Source organism: Corvus cornix, chromosome 4A, assembly GCF_000738735.6.
Source record: "Corvus cornix cornix isolate S_Up_H32 chromosome 4A, ASM73873v5, whole genome shotgun sequence".
In the NCBI taxonomy this organism is placed as follows: domain Eukaryota; kingdom Metazoa; phylum Chordata; class Aves; order Passeriformes; family Corvidae; genus Corvus; species Corvus cornix.
In genome coordinates this window covers 16,220,921-16,244,680 of record NC_047058.1, presented here as the reverse complement: position 1 = coordinate 16,244,680, position 23,760 = coordinate 16,220,921, and the positions used below count along the sequence as shown (strand labels likewise).

Sequence of the window (23,760 nt, the reverse complement as noted above, 5' to 3'; positions counted from 1 at the left end):
CCATCAAGTTGATTAGAGGGATGCAATGCCTCTCCTAGGAGGAAAGGCTGGAAGAGTTGGGATTGCTCAGCCTGAAGAAAAGGCTCTAAGGTGATGACCTAACTGTTGCCTTTCACACTAAAGGGGGCTTACAAGAAAGCTTGAGAGAAACTTTTTACAAGGGCAGGATAAAGGGGAATGGCTTAATATTGAAAGAGGATAGACTGAGACTGGATGTTAGGAAGAAATTCTCCCCTCTGAACATGGTGAAGCAGTGGGACAGGTTGCCCAGAGAAATTGTGGATGCTCCATTCCTGGAAGTGTTCAAGGCCAGGCTGGATAGGCCCTCAGCAACCAGATCTAGGGGAAGGTGTCCCTGCCTATAGCAGGGAAATTGAGACTACTTCATTTTTAAGGTCCCTTCCAACCCAAACTATCTATGATTCTATGAGAAGTTTCTGTGAGCTCATTGCTTGGGCTCATTGCCCAAGGAAATCTGTACCAGTCAGGCAAGGGTCCACCCATCTTAATATCCTGACTTTCACTGTGGCAAACAGCAGATCTTAGGGGAAAGCATCAGAGCATGGCACATAGACAAGAGTATAGTTCCCTGGTACATATTTCCAGCTTCCAGTAACAGAAACTCCCTCTATAACTGGAGAAATGGATCCTTATAAGATTTTGCACTGGAAAGAAAAAGAGCCATGTCTTACTGCTGACAGTAAATATGAACAGTAGTAAATAGGAAAAAATGAAAAAGAATAGCCAGACAGGGATTTTATCAGAGTAGCACATGGATCAGGGGGAGAGAAACTTTAGCCTACAGCAAGTTACCTGCTGTGGTTTCTTGGCACTTGTCAAATGACCAGCGAACCTCCACAGCCTGGCCACGTTCCTTAATCTGCTGCTCAATTTCACGCAGCTTTGCCCGAACCTAGAAACAATAGACTTGTGTAAACATACAAAAGGATGCCTTAGAAGTCCTGTGAACAAAATTATTAGAAAACAGAGACATTGACAGCAATTCTACTTAAGGTTAGACTTTGCCCATCTTCCAAGGACATGACTGTCTGGCTTATAGCAGAATGAGAGCACTTAATTCCTTGGGAGTGAGACAGCACCTCCAGATCTGCTTATCACACAACATGAAAAGAAAATTCTGAAAGAGCTAACAGCTGTTATCCCAAACCACAAGAGCTCCCTTTTCTGAAGGCTGCTTACCTGCTGTGTAAAGGCTGAATTCCCCCCTGGCATGGGCAAGTTGGATGGGGCTATAGGCAGGTGGTCCAACGGAGAGCCAGTCTTTATCCTGCTATCAGTCAAGGAATAATGCCACACAAGGGCACTCGGGCAACACAAAATTATACTCTGCAACAGATAGAAAAGTCGGTATCACTGAGCAAATTAAGGCCAAAACATTAAGTTACATGACTTTCTACAGAACTAACCACTACTTCATCCTATTGTCCAAGCATTCATTATCCTGTGTACAACATATTTACTATTTGGAAGGGGTTTTCTTTGTTCTAAGCTCTGAAAGACCCTTTGGATCACAGTCCAATGCTCCAATGCACAATCCAGCCCTCATGGTCCAGAACCAGTGTTTACATTATTGACTTACAACTCTCATCAAGAGTAAAGTCTGAGAAGAAATAGCGGGTAACAGACCCAAACTAATTATACCATACTGTTTGACAAACACAAGTGTGATTATTATAGTAACAATACCATGCTATATGCATTCTCATTCTTTTATGATCTTGTACACTCACATAAACACAGACAAAACATCACTGAACAATTCCTATAATATTCCCCTATACCTTCTGGCTCACAAAGCTGCTTTAGACACTCAAACTAAGGAATGTGCTTATCTTGAGAACATTTCAACAAAGGTTAATTATGTGCACTCTTAGAAATGCAGCTGTTTCCACTGAGATATACTAAAGATCAGACCATCATTAACCAACGTTAACTTTTTAAGCAGGTTGTGCTCGAACTCCAAATCAGCCAAACCTCTGAGGTGTATATGCTCATCTGTTTTCTCTAGAGTAAGCTCCGAAACACAATTTTTACATTAAAGACATGTTTTATCACATAGAAAATAGAAATAAAAACCCTTCAAACTTCAACAGAAAGCAAACAAAGCCAAAGACTTAGTAAGAATCCAAAGGGGTTATTTATAACCCTACATTGCTCTCTAACCCTTGCAGAAGGTCCTTACTTCTAGCCAACTGTACTACAGGAATTTTCTTTCTCTCTTTCTCTCTTTCCCTGAGAGCTGGCTGGCTGCTTCTTGATCCTGTCAGGGCTCCTTCATCTCAAGTTTCTCTCTTGAGCAGCAGGTACCCAAGCTTTGTGCTCTCTTCCTCTCCAACTCCTGCTCCATCCTGCACTGGATGGAACCTTCCTGTCTGGAACCTTCTCTGCTTTAACATGTCTTTTCTTCCCTGGAAGGAACTATCTCCACTCCTTCTGCATGGACCCGCCTGAACTAGTCACTCTCCTCTTGAAGGAGAAAAACACAATCATGAACGAATGCACACACTGAACAGAACTTGCCTATCTTTTCCTGACACAAGGACAGTAAGGACTGAATCCCAGTGTCACAACAGCACCTGTTCTTCAAACATAACATCTATCAATAAGGCTTTGGCAAACTTGCCCTTTTACTGCAATGTAAGGTTTAATCAATCCCACCTAAAAAGAATATGAGTTTAGAGTAGTTTTCAAAGCCTGCTGCCATTCCTAAACCACTAAATTCTTCCATAAAGTGGGAGCGGCTGTTTCTTGTGCGTGCTGTTCAGTTGTGGGGGTTTTTTTCTTTTTCTGTGGGAACTTTTTTCCTGATGCGGGAATGTTTGTTTTTAAGAGTGGCCAAAATTACAAAGCACTTTCATTTCTGGCATAATTTCCTTTCCTGGATGACAACCTGCTATGGACATACACAATGGGAAGTAACCCTTTCTTTCCCATCCCTTCTTTGGTAAAGCTTTCCCAGCCATGCGAGGCACCTGTGAGTAGAGCAAAATGCTCTATTCCAGCCCATTTTTCTTATGCAAGTCAGTCAAGGGCACTGCAACAGCACTGATGTCTGACACAAGCTCTGTAACACATCAGCAAGGATGGTTTGATACTTAGGAAGCTGCTGACTCAGACTGTAATGATTTTTCGGTGATGGCACACAGTGTAAATTGTCCCTGTTGACCCCAGAATCACCATCACTTAAACCTACCTGAAGGATGCAGCTGAGCCCATACACCACTGGCCGGTGCTGGGGGCACAGTAACAAGTCGCTGAAAGGGCTGGGAGGAGGATTCCCTGCAGCTGGCTGAGGGGTGGGAGTTGAAGGAAGAGCATTCCCTGCCTGGGCAGATAGGATGTGTGGTGGGTGCCCACCAGCACCATCCAGCTGCATAGCAAGCCTGCGGGTGCAGAAGTAGGCCAGACGTCTGGACAGGTATGCAGACTGCACAAACTCTCCAGAGTACTGCAGGGAAGATGGAAGGAGGGGAAAACATCCTTGTCACAAGAAACACAAGAAAAAAACCCCGACCTTCTCAAAGTATTACAGTGTGTGACACTGCCTTGAAGAGGCAGTCCCTTTTTACAGAGAGCTCCTTAGCATCATGGATCACCCCCTGGCTACTAAGCATCAGAAGAACCCTTGAAATGCTCTCTGGCAATGACTTCACATATAAAAATGTACCCACACCCAGCCTTCCCAGAGCTTCAAAGGTGTGCCTAGAATCTGTTGTAACAGAAAGAAAGAAAAAAGCAGTTTCCAGGTACTGGTGCACAATCAGTAGAACTATCACAGCTGTGACACGGGCAAGGATTATCAAGTCCAGTGCAGGAAAAAAGGGTAAAGGAGAATAAAAACCAGAAGAGAGCAGGACTAGAAGGACATCCTTGCAAGAGCTAAGAAGGATGCTCAGAGGGACACTCCTTAGGGTTACTGGTACAAAATAACTCATTAATCACTTAGGCAATAGGAAGGGGACAGCCAAAGCACTCTCCTAAAGCAAGCGGAGTGCCTTTCTTCTCACCCGCAGCAGCAAAGGAAGGAGCATTTTCAGAAATTCATCTTCTCCTGACCGTATCTTCTCAAAGCACTCGAGGACCCATGTCAGGAATTCATGCCGGTCCAGCATGCCATCCTGCACACAGATAAAAGCAGACCAAATGGACAGAAGTTGAAGTAACCTCCACTTAGATAAGGCAGAGCAGCAGCAGCAGCTTGCTTTCCAACAGTGGAAATAACTCTGGAAGTTTTCACAGTTCTGTGCTACCCCTGTCCTATTACTGAGTTCAAAACTGCATATAGTTCTAGTAGTCTATTCACAGAAAGATGGTATTTTGCAGAAATAAATCCTTTGGCATCCACTCCTCTCACCCTCCTCTGCTATGCACCCACCCAGCAGTCTCTGCCAGTCCCTCACCTGGAACATGAACATAGCCAGTTTCTCATTGTAATCCCACTGCTTCAAAGCCTGTTCCACCTCTTGGGGCATTGGTCCTGATGGTGAACCACAGCCTTGCCCTGGCAACTGTCTGTAGAACTCTGCGATTTTCTGCAGCTGCTCTGACAGGTACTTGGTGATGATCTGCGTCCATTCTGGAGAAAACAGGTTAGCAGTGAGCACTGTGGCAACCAGGAGCAGGAAAGAACCAGGATGGTGCATAAGTGGAAACCCAAAGAAATGAGAACACAGCCAGGGAACTCTCCTAGACCACAGCAATCTGGAGCAGGCCAGGATGCAAAGGATGTAGGATCTAGTAATGCTTAATGAAATTGGAAACACAGACAGGGAGCAACATACCAAAATTCTCTGGGAAATACACACACTCACTTGGAAAGCAGCTAATCAGTCATCACTAAATTGAAAATTTACAGTCTTTGTATGGTAAGAAAAAAATAGGTTAGGCAGCAAAGGAGCTCAGTAGAACTTAATAGGGAGAAAGAAAAGTAAGGCTCCCAGAAAGTATTTATGGCCACTAAGATTTAATTTTCAGTATACTCTCACAGGTGGGCCTGTTGTTCAGACAGTTACGCATGTCAGAACCCAAGGATTTATCAGCAGGAAACAAGTTTGTATGGATTTCCAGGCTACCTCTTACTAATCAAGAGCAGGCTAAGAAGGAAACATCTGTGATGGACAAACCCAGTGCTTCACACAAAGTGCTTACCAATGAAGGGATCAATGACATGACGCTTTTTCACCTTCGTTTCCGTGATGGCAGCATAATAGGCACAAGTCATTTTGATAAGCCACGCTGCTCTCATTACTGGAACAGTGTATTTTGCCAAATAACCAAAGACTTCTTCCTTCTTGCTAAAGATGGGCACCTGTAACAGAATTGAGAGGGAGAACTGAACCAAGCACTTAGAATAGGAACTGAAGCAGCTAAAGTAGCTATACCTGCTGTAGGCGTGGAGAATGTCAAAAGTGAACAGAGCAACACAGCACCTCTACTTCAAAAAACCTGCTGCCAAAATTCACCCGTGGTCAGAAAGCAACAGTACCAGAGCTGCATTTCAGTATAAACAGAAACAAAACAAAGTGAAAGAAGACAGAAAATGTAATTACATCACTCTAAATCCACACCCTGAATCCTGCAAACATCTTGGAGGTTATCCTCCAGAGAGCACATAAAGAACTATGAAAGATACAGACTAAGCACTGAGTCAGTAAGGAAGTATCTGACATAAAAAGTGAAGACAAGATGTTTCATTTTGTATACAAAACGAGTGGTTACAGAAGTCTCAGAATATCATGAATACCTAACAGAAGACTGTGAGAAACAGAGAACTGAGTACCATAGTAGGAAGGAATTTACTAGCCCAAGATTCAAAATTCAAGAAACAACATAGGAGGAAATCATCAGACTGCAGGACTATAAACCAGGAAGCAATAACACACTGAAGGAAAAGGTACAGCTGTGGGGCTCATTTCCACACAATACTCTGGAGAGCAAAAGTATGTGTGTTTTCACAGAGGAATGAAAAAAAATTCACAAAAACAGGCCCATTTGGCAGGTATCTTCAAATCCCTGAACTACTGACAGTTCATTGACCTGTTATGTTTCCTACATTCTTCCCAATTGAGGCCAATTTCCAAGTGGCCTCAAAGTCAGACCACTTGGCTACTGACAGTCGCTCTTTCACATCTATGTCCATGAAAATTGATGCAGCTCATTGCAAAAAAATAGGGGAAAACCCTGAAAGGTTCAAGCCTTCACCATGACCTCAGGAAACTGACAGCGCAAAGAAGGACTAAGTTTATAAAGAATCAGATTCTGGGAAAATCTGATTACTTTATTTTCCCCCCCAGGAGTGACTCAGACCATTTCGCAACTGGAAGTTATGTTTTTCCACAATGCACACCAGATTCCCGAGTACCTTGTTTGTAGGCCTCCCCTGAGAGAGAGTTATCTCCCTTGCTATCAGGCCTGATAAAATGCCAGAGTAAGACCCTTCTTTCATATCCTACAGAATTCACAGCTATAAGGAAAATACCTACCCCTAGACCCCAGGGCATAAAAATACTGTAGGCCTGGCCAAGACCAAGTGTTAGCACACATACTCTCCTCTGCCAAAAAGCAGGAACACCTCACTGAAACAGAAGTCTGGGAAGTCATTTAGGTGATTATTTTCAGTAATTCTCACTATGACTTTTGAGGACTTGAAAAACCCTCCACAACAGAAATGTCCTAATCTAAACAACAGACCAAATGCAACAGTGGCAGCTCTTCTGAAAAACAAAGGAACTTTAAAATAAATCAGTCATGTCGTACAAGCCAGAAGGCAAAGCTGAACACACCTCCAAAGAATAGACAAGAGACGAGTTCTCTAAGTGTGGATGACTACAGTCAGGGCACTACAAATCCTACATCCACTCCTCAAGCTGAAAGCTTCACAAGATGTATAGACAAGAAACTTCTCCAAACAGTAAAAACCTTCAGAAAACCTCCAGAAACAAACACAGATTAAACTCTCTGCCCTGCCAGGCTGCCTCTCCTGTAACATACCTTCTTAGCAAGATGAGTGAGGGGCTTAGTTCCAGCCAGATCTGTGAACCAGTTGTTTATGGCACTCTGAGAACGTGCTGTCACCAGCCAAAAGTTATCCTTCTGATTGACCTGGGGTTTCCGTCTCCCTGTGTCAGGCAGGGTGTTGCACCGCAGCTTTTCTGCAATAATACTGCTAAAATTTGAGCTGATCTGGAGGAGAAGAAAAAAAAAGGATTAATTAAATTTCAAAGGTCAAGACCTGTTCAGTGTACTTAAAGTCTCATTTACCTTTCCTACTAGAAGTCTCACCAGTATCAACTTTTGAAACACAAAGCACTGCCAATAACTCCTTGTTGTACTTGCAGAGATGAATGCTTTTAGATAACTCATACAATAACCAAGCAGGGACTCAAGCTGAGATGGACGCAACTCTTTACAAATACTTGTCAAACCAGATAGAAGGCTCCTCAGACAGAAGTCAGCCAAAGAAAACAAATATACTGTGCTTATTGATTGCCTTCCAACCCAGGTCATTACTAGTTGTTTTGTCAGGAAGTCAACATCTTGATTTCAGACACTGGAAAAATGGAGTTGACGCCTATTATATAACACCCATTTTAAAACTTCCAGATGTTTCAAGAAATCGTACTTTTCTTTTACCATGGCCATCATGTAACCAAACCAATAAGAAGCTTCCCTCTCCTAGTATGATAGCCCTCTTCCTTAATTGCAGAATATAAGGAGTCCTAGATGCTGGCTTAACGAAGGCTGCAGACACAGACCTGACCCTAAAACGCACTCAGCAAGAGAAGAACCTCCTCTCTCAGAGGTGGGACACAGCTCTAAACGAATGCAGAACTTGGATTCTACAGAAACAGAGGGTCAAGTCTTAAAAACACCCATAAAAAAGGGAAAGATCTAGTTCTCGACACAGGGAAAGAACGAGACCCAGGACTGTCCAGGATCCAGCAGCCTGCCCTGCCAAACCTGCCCCTCGACTGTCGGGACGCCTCTCACCTTCGCCGGGTTGAAATTGACATTTTTGGCACTGCCGTGCTCGTCCCCAGAGACCGCCGGCTGGTTATTGAAGCCTTGCTTGACATTCAGCGCAGTCAGCTCATCCTGCGGGGGAAGGACGGTCAGCAGGGCCCGCACGGCCCTCCGCGCCACCGCCGCGCCTCTGTCCCGCCGCGGGGGCTGAAGGAGGCGAGGCCCCGGCTGCCTCCCCCGACCTCCCCCAGCCGCCGCTGCCAGGACACCGCCCAGGGCAAGCGCTGGGACACCGCGACCGCGACTCCCCGGCCCGGCCCAGCGCCCCTCAACCTCGGGGGACCCGGGGGGACGGGGCTCCCTAGCCCAGCTTCCCGACCCCCGCGCCGCTAACCCGGCGCTTCCTCAGCTCCGATCCCGGCACGGCGGTCTTGCACCCCGGGTCCCCCCAACACGCCCGGCCCCCGCACCTCCTTCTGCTTGGGGTCCTGCGGGTACACGTCGGGCGGGCCGAGGCGCGGGCGCTTGAGCGGGCGGTGCTCGTAGCTGAGGACGCCGAAGGCCGCCATGGCGGGGCGGCCGGGCCACAACAAGGGCCGCCGGGGCCGCCCGCGCCTGCGCGCTGCGCGCTGCGCCGGGGCAGCTGGGCGCCGCCGAAGCGGTCCGAAGGAGAACGGAGAGTCCCGAGAGTTGCCGGAGAGGCCCGAGTGTTGCCGAAGAGTGCCGAAAATTAACGGAGACACCCGAGCACTGCTGAGGCTGGACCGAGGAAAGACGAAGAGCACCGAGCGCAGCCGGAGATATCCGAGAATGGACGGAGAGACCCGAGCGTCCCCGAAGCAGGGACGAGAGAGGACAAAAAGACCTGAGCGCCGCAGGAGAGTCCCGAGCAGTGCCGAGAGGGCCCGAGCCCACGCCGAGCGAAGACGGAAAGTGTCGAAGAGGGACGGGGGCAGCCCGAAGGGCGCGCGCGCGACCCCCGGCGGAAGCACCGCGCCAGTGGCGTGTCCTGTCAGGGTCACGTGACACAGCCGCCACTACAGTCGCCCCCAGCCCCGGCTGGCCCCCCGGCCCCGACACCGGGGCACCCCCGGGACCCCGGCCACCAACACCCCCGGTGCGGCCATCACCGCACCGACACCATTCCCCGCGGACACCGGCCCGTACTGTCACACACACACAAGCCCCGCTGCGACTCTTTCCCTGTAGCCGCTCCCTCCAACTGCCTCAGTGCCTCCCAGTGATGCTCTCAGGGATCCAGGCGGGCTGGGCGTTGGGATCCCCATCCCAGCCATGCTCCTGGGGCAGCCCAGTGGCGGTGATCCCTACAGCACGGCAGTGTGAGCCATGGGAACACGACAGGATGAACTGGGGGGGTCCAAAAGGTGTGAGGCGTGGGACCTGAGCAGGAAGGGTGATGCAGTCCCGGTGGGATGAGCCATGGGGTGCCAGTGGGATGAGCTGTGGGGTCCCAGTGGGTTAGCTGTGGGATCCCAGTGGGATGAGCCATGGAATCCCACTGGGATGAGCCATGGGGTCCCAGTGGGATGAGCTGTAGGATCCCAGTGGGATGAGCCACGGGGCCCCACTGGAGCGAGCTGTGGTCCCCGTAAGGTGGCCCATGGGGCAGCACGTAGGGTGGGCCCCTGGTTCAGGCAGTGCTGTGGGGCAGGAAGCAGTGTGGTGCGGAAGCCAGCAGCCCTGCGTGAGGCTGTTCGCACGCGTCCCTGCTCAGGCCCCCTCATGGCGGTTCCTGGCACCTTCCTCGTGCCTCTCCTCCTTCTCCTCTGTGGGCCAGGTCCCTATCCTGCTGCTGCCCAAAGCCATCCAGGTAAGGCGGCACATGGGAAGGCCACGGGCCCCTTCTGCGGGTGGGGGCTGGGGGATGGAGCTCCCCAGTGATGGCGGGCGAGGAGGACAGGATGTGAGGCTGCGTGGGCTGGCGCACTGTTGTGGCACACACCAGGGACCCTGCAACCCCCCGATGTTGCCCCAGGACCTGCGGCACCTATATGGGCCCTCACAGTGGGGCTGCCAGGAGGGTCAGACTGTACCAGGGAGCCCTACTGGGGGTTGTCCTTGCTGCCACTGAAGTGCTGGAGCATTTCTGACCCCACCAGCCCCCTGGCTACTAGTCCTGCAGCAGTCCTGCCCCATCACTACTGGCAGATCCTCTTGGTCCGTGCTCTGTGTGGGTGCTGGCCAGCATGGTCAGTGGATTTGCTCCAGCTGCCTTTTCCTTCCTGGTCACCTCGGTACTGCTGCGCACAGGAAGGGGATGGGAGACAGAGGCTTCTCTTTCCAGTTGGCACTCTCATTCCAGCATCTGTTTTCTGAGAAAAAACCCACTCCTTGGCTGGCTGTCAGTAAAACAACAGCTTTCTGTGGAAATGCAGCCCCTCTGTATCCCTGGACCTCCTGGGCTGGCTGGAAGATGTCCTCCATCTCCATGTGTGGAAACAGCCCTTTGCTCCGTTGTGTTACATTACAACCCGGGAAAGCTCGGCTGGGGCTTTCTCCTGCAGTGCTGGCTGATGACTTTGTTTGGTTCCTGTGGAGGGAGGCTCATAGGGATATGCAGGGACCTGGCGTGTGCCATGTGTCTCCGGTGCACCCCTGGGCCCTGGCACAGCCACCCACCACTACAATGCCCAGCAGTGTCTGTTGCTTGCAGGGGTGGAGTGTGTCCTCTTCAACGAGGAGTACATGACTTGCAAGTGGGGGACCAGAGAGACACTCAGCGTCAACTACTCCCTCTACTACCGGTAGGTGCCTCTGCCCCATGGCCAGTCCTACAGGAGGATGTCCAGTGGTGGGTCCTTGCACAGGGGGGCTACTGCCAGCATTGCTGGTCCTGGCATCAGGCTGCTCCTCCACCCTGAGCCCAGGGTGGGGCTGGCTCTGTCTCCAGGGCAAGCAGGATGGGATGTGCTGGGGAGAGGGGTCCCAGTGAGGGCTGGGGCATGCAAGGCTTTGGGGAGTCCTGGTAACCTACTGTGACACAGGTACAAGAACGCATCTGACAAGGTGGAGTGCAAGCATTACCTGCAGGACCATGGTGTCAGGGTCGGCTGCTACTTCAAGCGGAACGAGCTCATCCAGTTCCAGTCTTTCCATGTTTTCATCAATGCCAGCATTGACGGCAAGACCCTGGAGATCCCCAGCAAGCGCATGTTGCTGCAGGACCTGGGTACAGAGGGAACCCCCTCTCCTCTGCAGAGCTGTGCGTCCTCAGAGCTGCCCTATCAGCTCCCAGCTGGTGGCAGGGCCACTGGTGCATGGGGCCAGCCTTCACTGGGTGTCACCTGTCCCTCGCAGTGAAACCAGAGGCGCCCGTCAACCTGACCATCCGCAACATGAGCAACAATCAGCTGCAGCTGACCTGGGCCACCCCGTACCCCAAAGCCAGGTGCCTGGAGCATGCTGTCAAGTACAAGAGCAACAAGGACACCAGCTGGACGGTGAGAGCCCTGGGCACAGCACTCTTGTGGCTGTGCCTGGGGGTGACCTGTGCACCAGCCTCCAAGGTGGTCCCAGCCAGCAGCATGTGGCTCATGTCTCTGCAGGAGCTCTCGGTGAATGGAGATGTCTTCTCCTTGCCCAGCGTGGACTATGAGAAGTACTACACCTTCTACGTGCGCAGCAAGATCAACAAATACTGTGGCAGCACCCAGTTCTGGAGTGAGTGGAGCGCTCCTGTCTTCTGGGGCAGCAAGTCCACCAGCAAGGGTATGTTCTGAGGGCTGCAGTGGGATAGGATGGACTGGAGCATGGCAGGGCTCAGCAGGCGAGGGATGGCCAAGCAAGTAGAGAATGGCCTGAGGCAGCAGCTCAGGTGCAAGACCCATCCCGGGCATGTGGGGTGCAGGCAGCAGCATCCTTTGTACTTCTGGAAGCAAAACACACCCCACCAGTGGGACCTGCTGACTTTTGCCAGGGGCTTCTTAGCACTGGATGGCATGGCTGAGCCAGGACAGGGTCACCAGCTAGTTATGGTGATAGGATGGCAGGGGTTGGGGACAGGCCCCTTGTCCATCCTCTGTTCCCAGCTGAGCCCTGCTGTGAGCAATGCCGTGGCCACCCACGAAGGGCCGCCTGCAGGCCCACCCCACTGCTGTGGGGCTGTGCTGTCTAGAGGTCAGTGTCACCCCGGCTTTTTCCAGGCACAGTGGAGGAACAGCTGCACTGGTTCAAGATCCACACCATCTTGGTCCCCATTGCCTCCTGCCTGCTCCTGCTGGTCCTTGTCATCCTCCTGATGCGCATAGAAAGGTGAGTGTGGGGAGCTGATTGGGGGCAGCAGCACTGGGACTCTTCCCCTCTGACACACCTCTCCTGCACAGGGTATGGGTCATCCTGATGCCCCGAATTCCCAACCCCAGCAAGAATTTTGATGAGCTGTTCATCACCCACAAGGGCAACTTCCAGGTAAGGTGGTGCAAACAGCCCTGCCCTGGGTTCACCCCTGCTGCGTGGGGGTGGGGCTGGGCTGTGTGGCAGCTCCTCTCACCCTGCTCTGCTCCCTGGAGGAATGGGCTGGAGTCCCCAAAGATGTCGTGGAGAGCTTCAAGCCCAACTACAGTGAGAACATCTGCTATGTGACTGAGCTGCCACCCAAGGACAGCCATGAGCCCCTCTGGGACAGCAGCAACCACGCACCACCTCCAATGCCTGGGCCCCCAGCCGCCCCCAGCGAGCACAGCCCCTACCAGAAGAGCTATGGGAGAGTGTGACACACTCCTGCAGCCCTGCACCCGCCCTGCTCCACAGCTTTGCTGCCCAAACCTTACCGCTCCACAAGCCCTGCTCCCCGCTCCTGCCATGCCTCTGCCAAATGCCCTGCATCGCCAGTCTTGCTTCCTGCCAAGTCCCCTTCCCTGCTCCAAGGTGCCCACAAGCACACCCAGGGATGTGTCCTGCTGAATGGGCAGCTGCAGCTGAGCAGACAGGGGCCACTGGCCAACTGATGGGGACAGATGGGATAAGGAGTCCCAGGGAGGCAAAGTGTGGAAAAATAATGGAAGATAGGCAAGGAAGATTGCAAACATGCTCAAGTGCCTTGCAGCTGATGTAGAAAAACACATATAACATACTCATCGTTGTTTAGTTTTGTGTGCTCAGTAAGTAGAACTCCTGTGTTTAGATAACACAGGCCTGTGATAGACTTAGTGGCACCTTATTTAACATGCTTGAAATTCCTGCCCTGCTGTGGGAAAGATCAAATCACAGTGGTAAACCACAACTGCACAATTCCTTGATAAACAAGCAAAAACAGCAGGTTCGGTGATCCTCTAGGGTGGAACAAGATCCACAGTGCCTGCATCCCTGCTTGTGTGCCTCTGCCTGGGTGCTGCTTGGGGGATCCTCCAGTTGGTGAGGTAATAAAAATAAATTTCCTCTTTGCCTTTCATCCATGGTTTTGTGGTTGTTCCTGTGTCCTGCCTGTGCTGGCTCAGACAGCAAGCCACTGTGTCATCCTGGCAGTTCCCCCAAAGCCTCGCTGCTCCTTCGCCTGTGTCCCCAGTTCCCAGTGGCAATAAAGCTCTGCCCACCAGGGGTTTGCCCAGGCTAGTCCTGCAGGGTCTGGGGAAAGTACCAGTGGAGCCCCAGCTCCTGAACACCTCTGACCTCTCACACATGGTGAGGCAGGGGCCAGCCCCACTGTCCCAGGCTCACAGAGGCAGCATGTTCATCAATCAACATCAAGCACATGGATGAGTCCCCTCCTGGCTGTCTCACAGGGCTCCCTGTGCACTGGGGCCATGTGCTATGACCTCGCTGGGCAGTGGGCTCTGCTCTGGGCTCTTCAACCACTTCTAGAGCCATCTGCAGCCCCAAGCCACTGCTGCTGTCCCTGCAGATGACCAGATCTTTCTGGGCAACACTGACTGCAGCACTCTGCAGCTGCTCTTACAGAATCCCAGATTCAATTATGTTGGAGAAGACATTGGAGATCATTGAGTCCAACCTCTGTCTGAACACCACGTCAAACAGACCATGGCACTGAGTGACACCTCCAGTCTTTCCTTAAACACCTCCAGGGACAGTGACTCCACCACCTACCTGGACAGTCTAATCCAATGTCTAATCACCCTTTCCGGGAAGAAATTCCTCCTCATGTCCAACCTCAACCTCCCCTGGCAGAGGGACAAAAGACCACACCCTCCCATCCTATCGCTGCTTGCTTGGGAGAAGAGTCGGACCCTCAGCCGGGCCCTGAGACAGCCTGGCCCTCGGACAGCTGGGCCCTCGGACAGCCGGGCGCTGGCACAGCCTGGCCCTGGCACAGCCTGGCCCTCGGACAGCTGGACCATGAGACAGCCAGGCCCTTGGACAGCCGGGCGCTGGCACAGCCGGGCCCTGAGACAGCCGGGCCCTAGCACAGCCTGGCCCTCGGACAGCCGGGCCCTGGCACAGCCGGGCCCTGGCACAGCCGGGCCCTGGCACAGCCTGGCCCTAGGACAGCCAGGCCCTGAGACAGCCTGGCCTTGGCACAGCCGGGCCCTGGCACGGCCGAGCGCTGGCACAGCCGGGCTCAGGACGCGGATCCCCGGCCCGGCTCCCCTCAGCGTCCCGCGGTACCCGGGAGAGGCGGCAGCGCCCCCCAGCGGCGGGGGCACTCCAGGCCCCGCCCCTGCCCGGGGTGGGCGGGGCCTCCCTGCCTGACACCGGTAACGTTCCAGCCCTGCCCACGTGGGACGGCGGCGGCCGCCCCCTGGCGGCGGCGATTGGCGCAGGCGGGCCCGCCCCCCGTGCCTGCCGCGGTGCCGGCTCTGCGCTGCCGGCGGCCGCACCGGGCGGAGGCACCGGCACCGGGCACCGGGACCGCGCTCGGCTTCGCACGGCACGGCACGGGCTCACCATGATCGTGTGTCCCCAGAGCGTGGAGCACCCCCGAGGAAGCCGATGCCAACGGCTACCGGGGCAGGTAGGACCCGCCCCGCCGCCACCACCGGAGCCCGTATCGGAGCACCGGGCTTCGCCCTGCTCGCCGCCACCGGGCCGGCACGGCTGCGGCACCAGCAGGCCGGGACATTCCCGCTGCCCGCTGGCGGTGCGCGGGGCCGCCGAGGCTGCGCTCTGACGATGCCGCGCCCGGTGGCTTGGTCTTGGTCCTGGTCCTGCTCCCGGTGCTGGTGCCGGTGCCGGTGCGGCGGCGCCGTCCCCGTCCCCTTTGTGCGGGATGCGGGAGGCGCCGTGGCTCCATCACTGCCAATCAAACTTGTTTTTCTCTCTCCGCCTGCACTGCCCGCGCCGCTCACCGGGGGCGCTGCCGCCGCCGCCGCCCGCACAATGGGGCCCCGGGTACCGGCCCCGGGTACCGGCCGCCGGCACCGCCGTAGGGGCCCCTGCCGCGGGCACTCGTACTTCCCCCCTCCTCTCGAAAAGCCGGGCACAGGGGCCGGGCGAGAGGTGCCGCCGGGGCACCGTCTCCAGCGAGCGTTACCGGAGGAGCCACCGGTACCGACGGAGCAGCGGTCTCGCCGGGCGAAGGGATGGAGCCCCGGCCGGGCGGGGAGCACGGCGGGGTCCGCCGGCCCCTCTCCCGCGCATCCCGGCGCTGTTCGGGCTCCTTCAGCCTCCTGCTTTCTTTATGTGCTCACGGCTGCCGGCCGGGAGCACCGGGGCACCGTTTTCCCGGCGGCTCCGCCGGGCGGGGAGGGGGCGAGGTTGGTGGTGGGTACGCAGTCGAGGTGCCTGTTAGAGTTCAGGGGGCTCGGACACACTAAAATTCCCCTGGGGAGGGAGGCGGTGCTCCCACAGCCCGGGAGTCCGAGTGGATGCAGGGGAGGAGGAGAAGGGCTGTGGCCGAGGAGGGTGAGGAAGGTGGCACTGGGGGCAATGCGAGAGGATGGGGAGGCAGAACTGAGGGAATGTGGCAGGTGGTGCCGGTAGGAGACATCCTGGGCTGAGCGGGTGCTTTTGGGAGTGGGCAGGATAGCCTGGTCAGGGGCTGAGAGCCAAGAAGGTGGCTGTTCTGCACCTTCATCCCCCCCCCTTCCTTAATCCTCTCCTTCCAAGACATACCTGCCTGGTTTCTGCCTGGTTGCTTGCTCCATCATCACCTGGACAAGCAGAGTGAGGAGCGCTGGCAGCACCCCAGGGTGAGCCATGGGCTGGTTGCACAGCTCCTTACTGGGGACCACCTTTCCCTGGAGGGAGCGGAAGGGCCCCTGGCTCCTCCACCTCAGCCCACCAGGAGGAGAATACCAGTGGCTGTAGCCCTTTGGGTGTCCTCAGGGCACCTCATTTCCCCAGGCAGAGGGACTTTGTAGGGGGCTTTTGCAGATCACTTCTGTCTTTCATCTTCTCCGGTGGAACAGAGAAGCTGGTGCTTTTCATCTCTTTCCATTTTAATTTGAGTTTTGGGGTTTTGTGGACCTCTTTTACCAGAGGAAGTGAAGAGGACACTCCAAATGTCATCGAGTAAATCTCTTGACACCCGAGTGATGGTGTTTCCACCAGAAGTGCAGGACTGTGGAAAGTAGCCAGAGCTGCTTCCTGCACTGGCTGTGTGGGTGAATCTGCTCTGTGCTGCCACACAGCTCATCCCTGCTCTGTCTCCCCCTCACCCTGGGGTGTTCTGCCATGCATCCTGTGGCTTTAGTGGTTTGCAGAAGTGCTCCTGGTTTTCTGCTATGCCACCATTGTTGCCATGCTCCAGTCACCAGCCTTTGGGTGACTGCACTGGAGAGACAGGTGGAAGGAACAACACAGTGGTGTCAGCAGGGCCAGAATTTCCCAGGAGAGATTTCAGTTCAAGCCTGGGAGAAGAGATGCATCCTTTGTACCCAAGGATGCTGCCTGTGCTCCCACATGTGAGCAGGAGCTGTGACTTTCTGTGTGACAAGGGTTAGCACCTGCTCTACCCATACCTTGGGGTGGGCAAGCTGCAGGTGCAGACCCTGCTGTTGGGTGGGAATTGTAGCAACACGGTTGTTGGAGCACAGCAGCTGCCTGGGCACCTTTCCAACATCCCTGCCCTCTGTTCCCACCACCCTCTTGGGAGGGGCTGGAGCTGTGCTCGACTGGGGCCCTGGTGCAAGGCTGGGGTGGGCATTGCTGGGGGTGTGTGGGCCCCTCTTGCTGAGTTGCCCATCTGTGTTTTCTCCGGTGGGTACACCCAGTAACAGCTGTGCCCTGTGCTGCAGGACCGACTCCCATGCTGTCTGCAACATGTGGGGAGCTCTTCTGTGTGCTCCTGATCACAGGAGGTACCAGGAAGGTACCAGGACATGGTTTGCCTCTTGGCTTGCCAGGAAAGGAGCCTGGGAGCCCCTCTGCTGTCTCCACAGCTCTCTCCCATCTTGGTACCGGGCAGGAGGGCTTCATGCTGGCGGTAAGGCAGATGGGCTGCTCCATTCTGGAATGTATTTTGTGTCGTGCTTCTCCTGATCCAGCCTTGCACCACTACAAGAAACATCATTCCTAGTTTGCCCTTTGCTTCCTCTCACCACGCAATGCCTTCTCCCAGACAGAGACCAAGCTGTGTGTCTTGCTACCTGTCCTCCCGCTACCTGTGGCACTTAGCAGTGCTCTGCCTAATAGCCAAGACTACCCCTGTAGCAGCACCAAGCTGGAAGAGGGGATCTCTGCCCCTTGCAGAGCCCAGGCTTGGCTGGGGCGTTCTGCTGCAGCGGGGGCTGTTCCGGGGAGAGCTAAGCAGAGCGTGTGTCTTGCAGGTAGTGAAGATGTCCAGCAGCGACCCTGACTGCCCCCAGTTCCTCTTTGTGAAGGTGCTGGCGAGCCGGGGGCGGCTGGAGGCGGTGACCCAGCAGATGGGCTACCACCCACAGTACCTCGACAGCTTCCTCAAGACGCAGCACTACCTGATGCACATGGATGGCCCACTGCCCTTTGACTGCCGGCACTACATCGCCATCATGGTGAGCCCTGCTGGGAGCTGCCAGAGGGGACCGGGGCCTCTGCTCAGCCCTGTGAGGCTCTCCTCAACCTCCAACAGCCAGCCTATGCCCCAGGCTTCTCATCAGGGGCCAAAATCATGATGTCCTGGAGGCTGAGTGAGAGGTGGGCGTGGATGCCTGTCCTTCTGGGGCAGTGCATGGATGCTGATGTGCTGCTCTTGCAGGCAGCCGCCCGGCACCAGTGCCGGTACCTGGTGAACCTGCATGTGCTGCAGTTCCTGCGGGCAGGGGGTGACCCCCAGTGGCTGCGCGGCCTCGAATTCATCCCCCCCAAACTCCGCAACCTCAATGAGATCAACAAGATCCTGGCACACCGGCCATGGCTCATCACCAAGGAGCACATTGAGGTACTGGGAAGGGCTATCAGCCAGGGACCAGGATGGCAGTGGGGACAGCAGCATCCACAGGGGCTGCCAGCACCCTGCCCACCTGCCTGTGTCACATTGCTGGTCTGTCCGTGTTCTGCAGAAGCTGCTGAAGATCAGTGAGTGGAGCTGGTCGCTGGCGGAGCTGGTGCATGCTGTCGTCCTCCTGGCACACTGCCATGCGCTCGCCAGCTTTGTCTTCGGCTGTGGCTGTGAGCAGGATGAGGGGCTGGGCGGCCCAGGCTCGCTGAAGCCATTGTCACTTGGGAACCAGTGCTTCTGTGAGGCCACTGCTGGTAACAGCTGCAGCCAGGAGCTGCTGCGCATCAACCGCAAGCGGGTGAGTCCCCCGAGGGTGGGTCTGCAGGGGATGGGGGGGTGTCGCTGGGACCACTGCCCTCACCCCCAAGCCTGTGTCTGTGCAGTCCCTGGACTCCTGCATGGAGCTGGATTCCCTCCGGGAACGCATGCAGCGGATCCATGTGGAGACTGAGGGCAGGGACGAGATGAGGCTGCTGCAGCAGGACCGAGAGGAAGGTGAGGGGCAGAGAGCAGAGGGTGTGCAGGGTGGGAGTTCATATGGCACACCTGGGTGTTTGTTGCTCCTCCATGCCTTACGTTTTCCATGATGTGTGGTTCAGAGGGCCTCATGGAATGCATGCCGGGGCACAGCAAGGGCTGGCTTTTGATGCCTGATGTAGCTGGGAACAGGGCAGCTGAGCATTGCTCTGACCCGTCTGCAGGGCTCTCCCCTTTTGCAGATACTGATGGGGAAGTCACCGGTGCTACCAACCTTGCATGCTACATGCAGGACCCTGACTTTGGCTACCAGGACTTTGCCCGGCGTGACGAGGATCAGACGCAGGTATTCAGAGTCCAGGTAAGGCTCCGGCTCTCTTGGTGGGCAGCGGCCCAAGCTGCTGCCTCTCCACTCCACTCCTCTCCTCTCCTCTCTCTTCCTCATGGGCAGTAAACAGTTGCAGAGTTGCCCATGCAGACTGTTCCTGCCCCACTAGGGTTGGGAAGAGGGAGGTGACTTCTGTCCCCAAGGGTTGATGATTTTTTTCACGTGGCCCTCATGGAGGCAAGGGTCAAAATCATTCAAAACCTGCCTGATAAGGGATGCTGTGGTTTGGGCAAAGCCACCCCCAGAGCATATTCACTGAATTCTGCTGCTTCTTGAGTCACCAGCCCTTCTTCCTGGGAACATGCTCCAAGCTCCTTTTTGCTATTGCAAAATCCTCTTCCTGTGCTCAACAGGATTACTCCTGGGAAGACCATGGCTTCTCACTGGTCAACCGGCTCTACTCTGACATTGGGCATCTCCTGGATGAGAAGTTTAGGATGGTGGATGGTCTGCAAAGCAGTGCCATGGCCAAGCGGCAGGGCTGTGAACCCTCTGTTTTCAAGCGGGGCATCTGGAACTACATCCACTGCATGTTTGGCATTAGGTAGGGAAGCCAACCTCATGGTCCAGGGGAGAAAACTGAGCTGACCCAGGTGGGAGGGAGGGTAGGGGGGCATTCGGTCTGTCATGCAGATGAGCATGGAGAAGGGACAGAGGTGAATCACCTGCCTGGATGTTGGGACAGGCAGGGAAGAAATACTGAGCTGCTCTGGCCAGGGCAGGGGAGCTTTGGGGACAGGGTTTCAGTGCCTGGTGGCTGTTGCCATGTGTCCCCCTGCCCTGTGGCTATGCCATGCCCCAGGCAGACCACAGGCAAGGTGCTGGCTGTGACTCGCCCCTGTGCTTCCCACAGGTACGATGATTATGACTATGCAGAAGTGAATCAGCTCCTGGAGCGAATGCTCAAAGTTTACATTAAAACTGTAACCTGCTACCCAGAGAAGACAAACTCAGAAATGTTTGACAGGTTCTGGAAGCAGTTCAAGCACAGTGAAAAGGTGGGATAGCTGGCCCCTGGCTCTGACTGGCTGCGGTGGAGCTGGGAGTGGGCAGGGGCTGCAATCTGGGGTGCTTTGGGGGGTGTATGGGAGATCTTTGAGCCACCAAACCAGTCTGAGGCAGGTGAAGTGGAATGGAAACTGGCTCTTTGTAAGGAGTTGGGCTTAGTGTGACATGGGGCTGCCCACTGTGATGAGCCCAAGGGGCACCAGCAGCACAGGCATCTCCAAGGTCATTACCCCAGTGGTGAGTGCTTTCTGGTGAACCCTCTGTCGAGCTGTAACTCACAGGAGCGGCTGCTGTGGGTGTCAGGGACTCTGCTGCTGCCAGCCTGGAATGCTGGTGCCAAGTATGCAGGGGACTCCCTGGCACGCAGCTCTGGGAAGCAGCCACAGCCTACAGGACTGGGAGGAGAAGGAAAGGGGAGCTGCCTGAGCTGGAAAAATTGGTGGCATTTTGATGACAAAAGACTCAGTTGCCTAGGTGGACAGTTGCTTGCACCACTGAGCACAGCACACTTCAGCTGCCTGAGCCTCTCTTGCTGTTCCCCCAGGTGCACGTGAACCTGCTGATCCTGGAAGCCCGGATGCAGGCAGAGCTGCTGTACGCGTTGCAGGCCATCACCCAGTACATGATCTCCTAGATGGTGGGAGCTGCGCTGCGGCAGGGCCGGGCAGCCTCCTCTCTCCCTGAACTCGTGCGGGACCTGTCATGCTGGGACCGACAGCGAGGGATTTCTTGATTTAGTTTACTTGACTGTCTTGTTCCTTTTTGTTGGTTCCCCCCCCGCCCCCGCCTTGTGGGGGTCACTGAGTGGCCCTGTTACGTGCAATTACCAAACTGTGAGGCAAGTCCGTGCTGCTGAGATGCTGGAGACTTGAACATGTCCAAGGAGGACTGCCAAAAACGTGGGGGGAGAGGGAAGTGGGAGGGGATTGGGGCCAGATTAGAGGGATGCTCCTTGCCTGGGTGCTGTGGGAGTCTCAGTGGTGCAGGGAGGGCAGAGGGGAGAACTGGCTTCCTTCCCTGTGCTGCAGTGGCTGCTCTGCTTGCAAAGCCACCCTTGGGCACCTGTCCTCGTCGGGGTGGTGTCTCATTTGGGAACAGTGCAGGCAGCTTGTGGGTGTGTTGCAATGTTCTGAGTTGCAGGGTTAGGCAGCAAGAAGCACTGGCTCCTAGCAAGGGGCCCTTCCCCAGTCCAGGACAGCAAGGGGATGCACTTGCTGCCTACGTGTCATGTCCTTTAGGTCTACGTGCCAAACCCTTCTGGGATGGACAAGAGATGACCCAGCGAACTCCAAACTGTGAAGCTCTTGCTGGCAGAGCATCCTCATGCTTTGCTTTCTCCGACAGCGGGGTGAGAAGGTCTTTGACAGTGTGCAGGCACTGGAGGTTTCTGCAGGGGACTTTGGCAGTCCTAAGCCCCTCCTCTGCTTCCCATCAGCAGAGGGGCAGGAGGAACAAGGGAGGCTTGTTAATGTGTTTGAGTTAATGTGGTTTGTATCTTCTTACCACCATGAGAGGGCTGAGGTCCTGTGCCCAGTCACTTGCTTTACAGCATGGTGGAGGAGCCTGTGGTCAGCACAGGTAAGCTACAGGAAGCTTCTCCTTGAATGTGGGTTGGGGGCACTGCTGGGACTGCCCCATTTCAACAGAGGCAGCCTGTCCACCAGCCGTGCCCTCTGCCTGGGGGGCAGAAACTGCACCATCATTCCCCCCATCTCCCTGGGCTGCTCCCTGCCTGTGCCACAACCCCTGGCTGGAGAGGTACAAGGGCACCAGCACAGGCTCCAGAGAGCAGCCACAAAAGGGGAATGAAGCCACCCGTTGTAAGTGGGAGCCTGAAGCAAGGGCAGCTGTCGAGTCAGCCAGCACACACTGCTTCAGTCGACCTGTTTACTGCGTAAATGTACGGGGAGAAAACCTTGTGTATGGAAGCTACAGAAAAAGCCTATTTTTGCTATAAATATATTATGTTTGACATGGATGTGTGCTTTATTTCTGCCAGATGGTGGGAGTGGGATCCAAACTTGTGTGGCTGCTCTGAAGACAGGACAGCAATGCCTGGCACACCACAGCTCTGAGATGGCCCAAGTGCCAGGAAACCCATTCTCAGCCACGTTAGGGTCATGCACTGACAGCTCTGGTCCATGGCCAGCTGGCTACACCTATCCTGTTCAGCTCAGCTATGTCCTCCTCCTCTTGCTCAGATGAGCAACTGCTGCAGCACTGTGTTTGATAGGAAAAGAGGGAAGTTTTTCAAGGGGCTGTGGTGCTCCAGTAAGGAGGAGTGGAGTGTGCCAAAGGAAGGAGCAGGTTAGTACCTGGTCACAGGTGGCCAAGGTGTGGCTGCTGCTTCTGCAGCTGAGGAAGAAGCATTTTGCTCACACTCCTAAACAGCTGCTCATTGAGCAAATCCAGGAACCAGGACCAACTCTTTCCTGATCCATGCTGCTGCTGCTTTCCCTCTGCTGGGGCTAGGCCAGCTTGTACTGGGCCAAGCTGGTGCCTGGGCAGTAAAATGCCAGGACAGCTGGTGCTGGGCAGTACCAGCTGAGTCAGTACTGGTGCTGGAACAGTGGCACCAGTGCAAGGACGATTGGTGCTGGGACAGCTGCCACCAGGCTTGGCTAGACAGTGCTGGGACTGACACTGCTACACTATCGTTTAGTCCCAGTGAGGGCTGGGCAGGGATCAGGCGGCTGGGTGTACTGCTCGCTGTCAGGGGCTAGCACTGGTTAACCACAGCAGCCTCGCTGCCTGCCAGCCAGCTTGCCAGTCTCCCTGCTGTCCCTGCAACAGCAGCTCTGTCCCCTGCAGGGCTGGGATGAGCCACAGCAGCCAGTTCCCCACAGGGCTCACCGCTCCCAAAACCGGCAGCATGCCTGCAGCGCCGGGCAGCCCAGGGCTGGCTCCCACAGCCTGCTGCCAGCAGCAGCATCCTCACCTCCCACTGCCACCCAGTGCTGGCCAGGAAAGGGACAAGGCAGTGACAGCACAGCTCGGGCTGGGGGTGAGGGGCTGCCTGTCCCAGGTGATGCGACACTGGCTCCCTTTTACCTCATCTCTACATCTGCACTAAGGGCTGGCCTTGCAGGGACTGGGGCAGCAGCCACACACTCTAGCTCACAGACAAACACCAGCCACATCAGTAAGATGAAGGGCTCCGTGCTCTGTCAACCCTGACTAGAAGCAAGTAGAGCTGCTGGCAAGGCCAGGAGAGACTGCAGGCAGTCACACACGCATGCAACAAGTCTGGCAACTTCAACGCCTGGGTCCCTGTCCTGGTGCCCCTTGCATCCTTCATGTGCTTGGGCCAGGATATTCTTCCCTATTGCTCTGTGGCTGGAAGAACTGACAGAACACAGGGTACCTCACCTTTGCAAGAACCTTCCAGGCTATCCTGCACGTGGGAGCTGGAATACTGTGACTGTACCGGGGATTACCGAGGAGAGGATGCAGGCACACGCCCAGAGCAGTAACTAAGTTTCTTGCAATGCCTGTAGCAGAAGTGCTGGCAGGTGCAGCCAGGACTGCTTTTGTAACAACTGAGCCATTCCCAAGCTGCATGGTGGGAGGA

The 23,760-nt window shown here is 54.9% G+C and overlaps 3 protein-coding genes across 9 annotated transcripts in view; 2 read left to right on the top strand and 1 right to left on the bottom strand.

Moving 5' to 3' along the window:
* The window catches only part of MED12 (mediator complex subunit 12), a 36,224-nt gene extending 27,624 nt beyond the window's left edge, over nt 1-8,600 (bottom strand). The window contains exons 1-9 of one of the 2 annotated variants that reach the window (XM_039571758.1): nt 8,454-8,600; nt 8,011-8,115; nt 7,012-7,203; nt 5,170-5,329; nt 4,422-4,597; nt 4,029-4,139; nt 3,215-3,469; nt 1,201-1,347; nt 814-913 (exon numbers count right to left, since the gene is read on the bottom strand). In XM_039571758.1, the coding sequence (XP_039427692.1) occupies nt 814-913; nt 1,201-1,347; nt 3,215-3,469; nt 4,029-4,139; nt 4,422-4,597; nt 5,170-5,329; nt 7,012-7,203; nt 8,011-8,115; nt 8,454-8,552 (1,345 nt within the window). In that variant the 5' untranslated portion in view covers nt 8,553-8,600. The remainder of the gene's footprint in view (nt 1-813; nt 914-1,200; nt 1,348-3,214; nt 3,470-4,028; nt 4,140-4,421; nt 4,598-5,169; nt 5,330-7,011; nt 7,204-8,010; nt 8,116-8,453) is intronic. The other variant, XM_039571759.1, reaches the window with a different exon arrangement.
* Nucleotides 8,601-9,580: 980 nt separating this feature from the next.
* IL2RG (interleukin 2 receptor subunit gamma) lies at nt 9,581-13,393 on the top strand. 2 transcript variants are annotated; one of them, XM_039571764.1, is made up of 8 exons: nt 9,581-9,814; nt 10,658-10,748; nt 10,989-11,206; nt 11,302-11,444; nt 11,550-11,712; nt 12,147-12,255; nt 12,327-12,411; nt 12,513-13,393. In XM_039571764.1, exons 1-8 carry the CDS (start codon nt 9,727-9,729, stop codon nt 12,714-12,716), a joined length of 1,101 nt encoding a protein of 366 aa, XP_039427698.1. In that variant the 5' UTR covers nt 9,581-9,726; the 3' UTR covers nt 12,717-13,393. The 2 variants fall into 2 exon arrangements, with proteins under 2 accessions (XP_039427698.1, XP_039427699.1); XM_039571765.1 differs by having other exon boundaries at nt 9,583-9,814; nt 10,989-11,173.
* Nucleotides 13,394-14,714: 1,321 nt separating this feature from the next.
* Nucleotides 14,715-22,167, top strand: LOC104691657 (sestrin-3-like). Of its 5 annotated transcripts, XM_039571760.1 has the most exons (10): nt 14,715-14,911; nt 17,136-17,323; nt 17,667-17,870; nt 18,074-18,256; nt 18,378-18,614; nt 18,700-18,811; nt 19,018-19,154; nt 19,535-19,725; nt 20,035-20,179; nt 20,734-22,167. In XM_039571760.1, exons 1-10 carry the CDS (start codon nt 14,890-14,892, stop codon nt 20,821-20,823), a joined length of 1,509 nt encoding a protein of 502 aa, XP_039427694.1. In that variant the 5' UTR covers nt 14,715-14,889; the 3' UTR covers nt 20,824-22,167. The 5 variants fall into 5 exon arrangements, with proteins under 5 accessions (XP_039427694.1, XP_039427697.1, XP_039427696.1 ...); XM_039571763.1 differs by lacking the exon at nt 17,136-17,323 and having other exon boundaries at nt 14,728-14,911; nt 19,036-19,154; XM_039571762.1 differs by lacking the exon at nt 17,136-17,323 and having other exon boundaries at nt 14,728-14,911.
* The last annotated feature ends 1,593 nt before the right edge of the window (nt 22,168-23,760 follow it).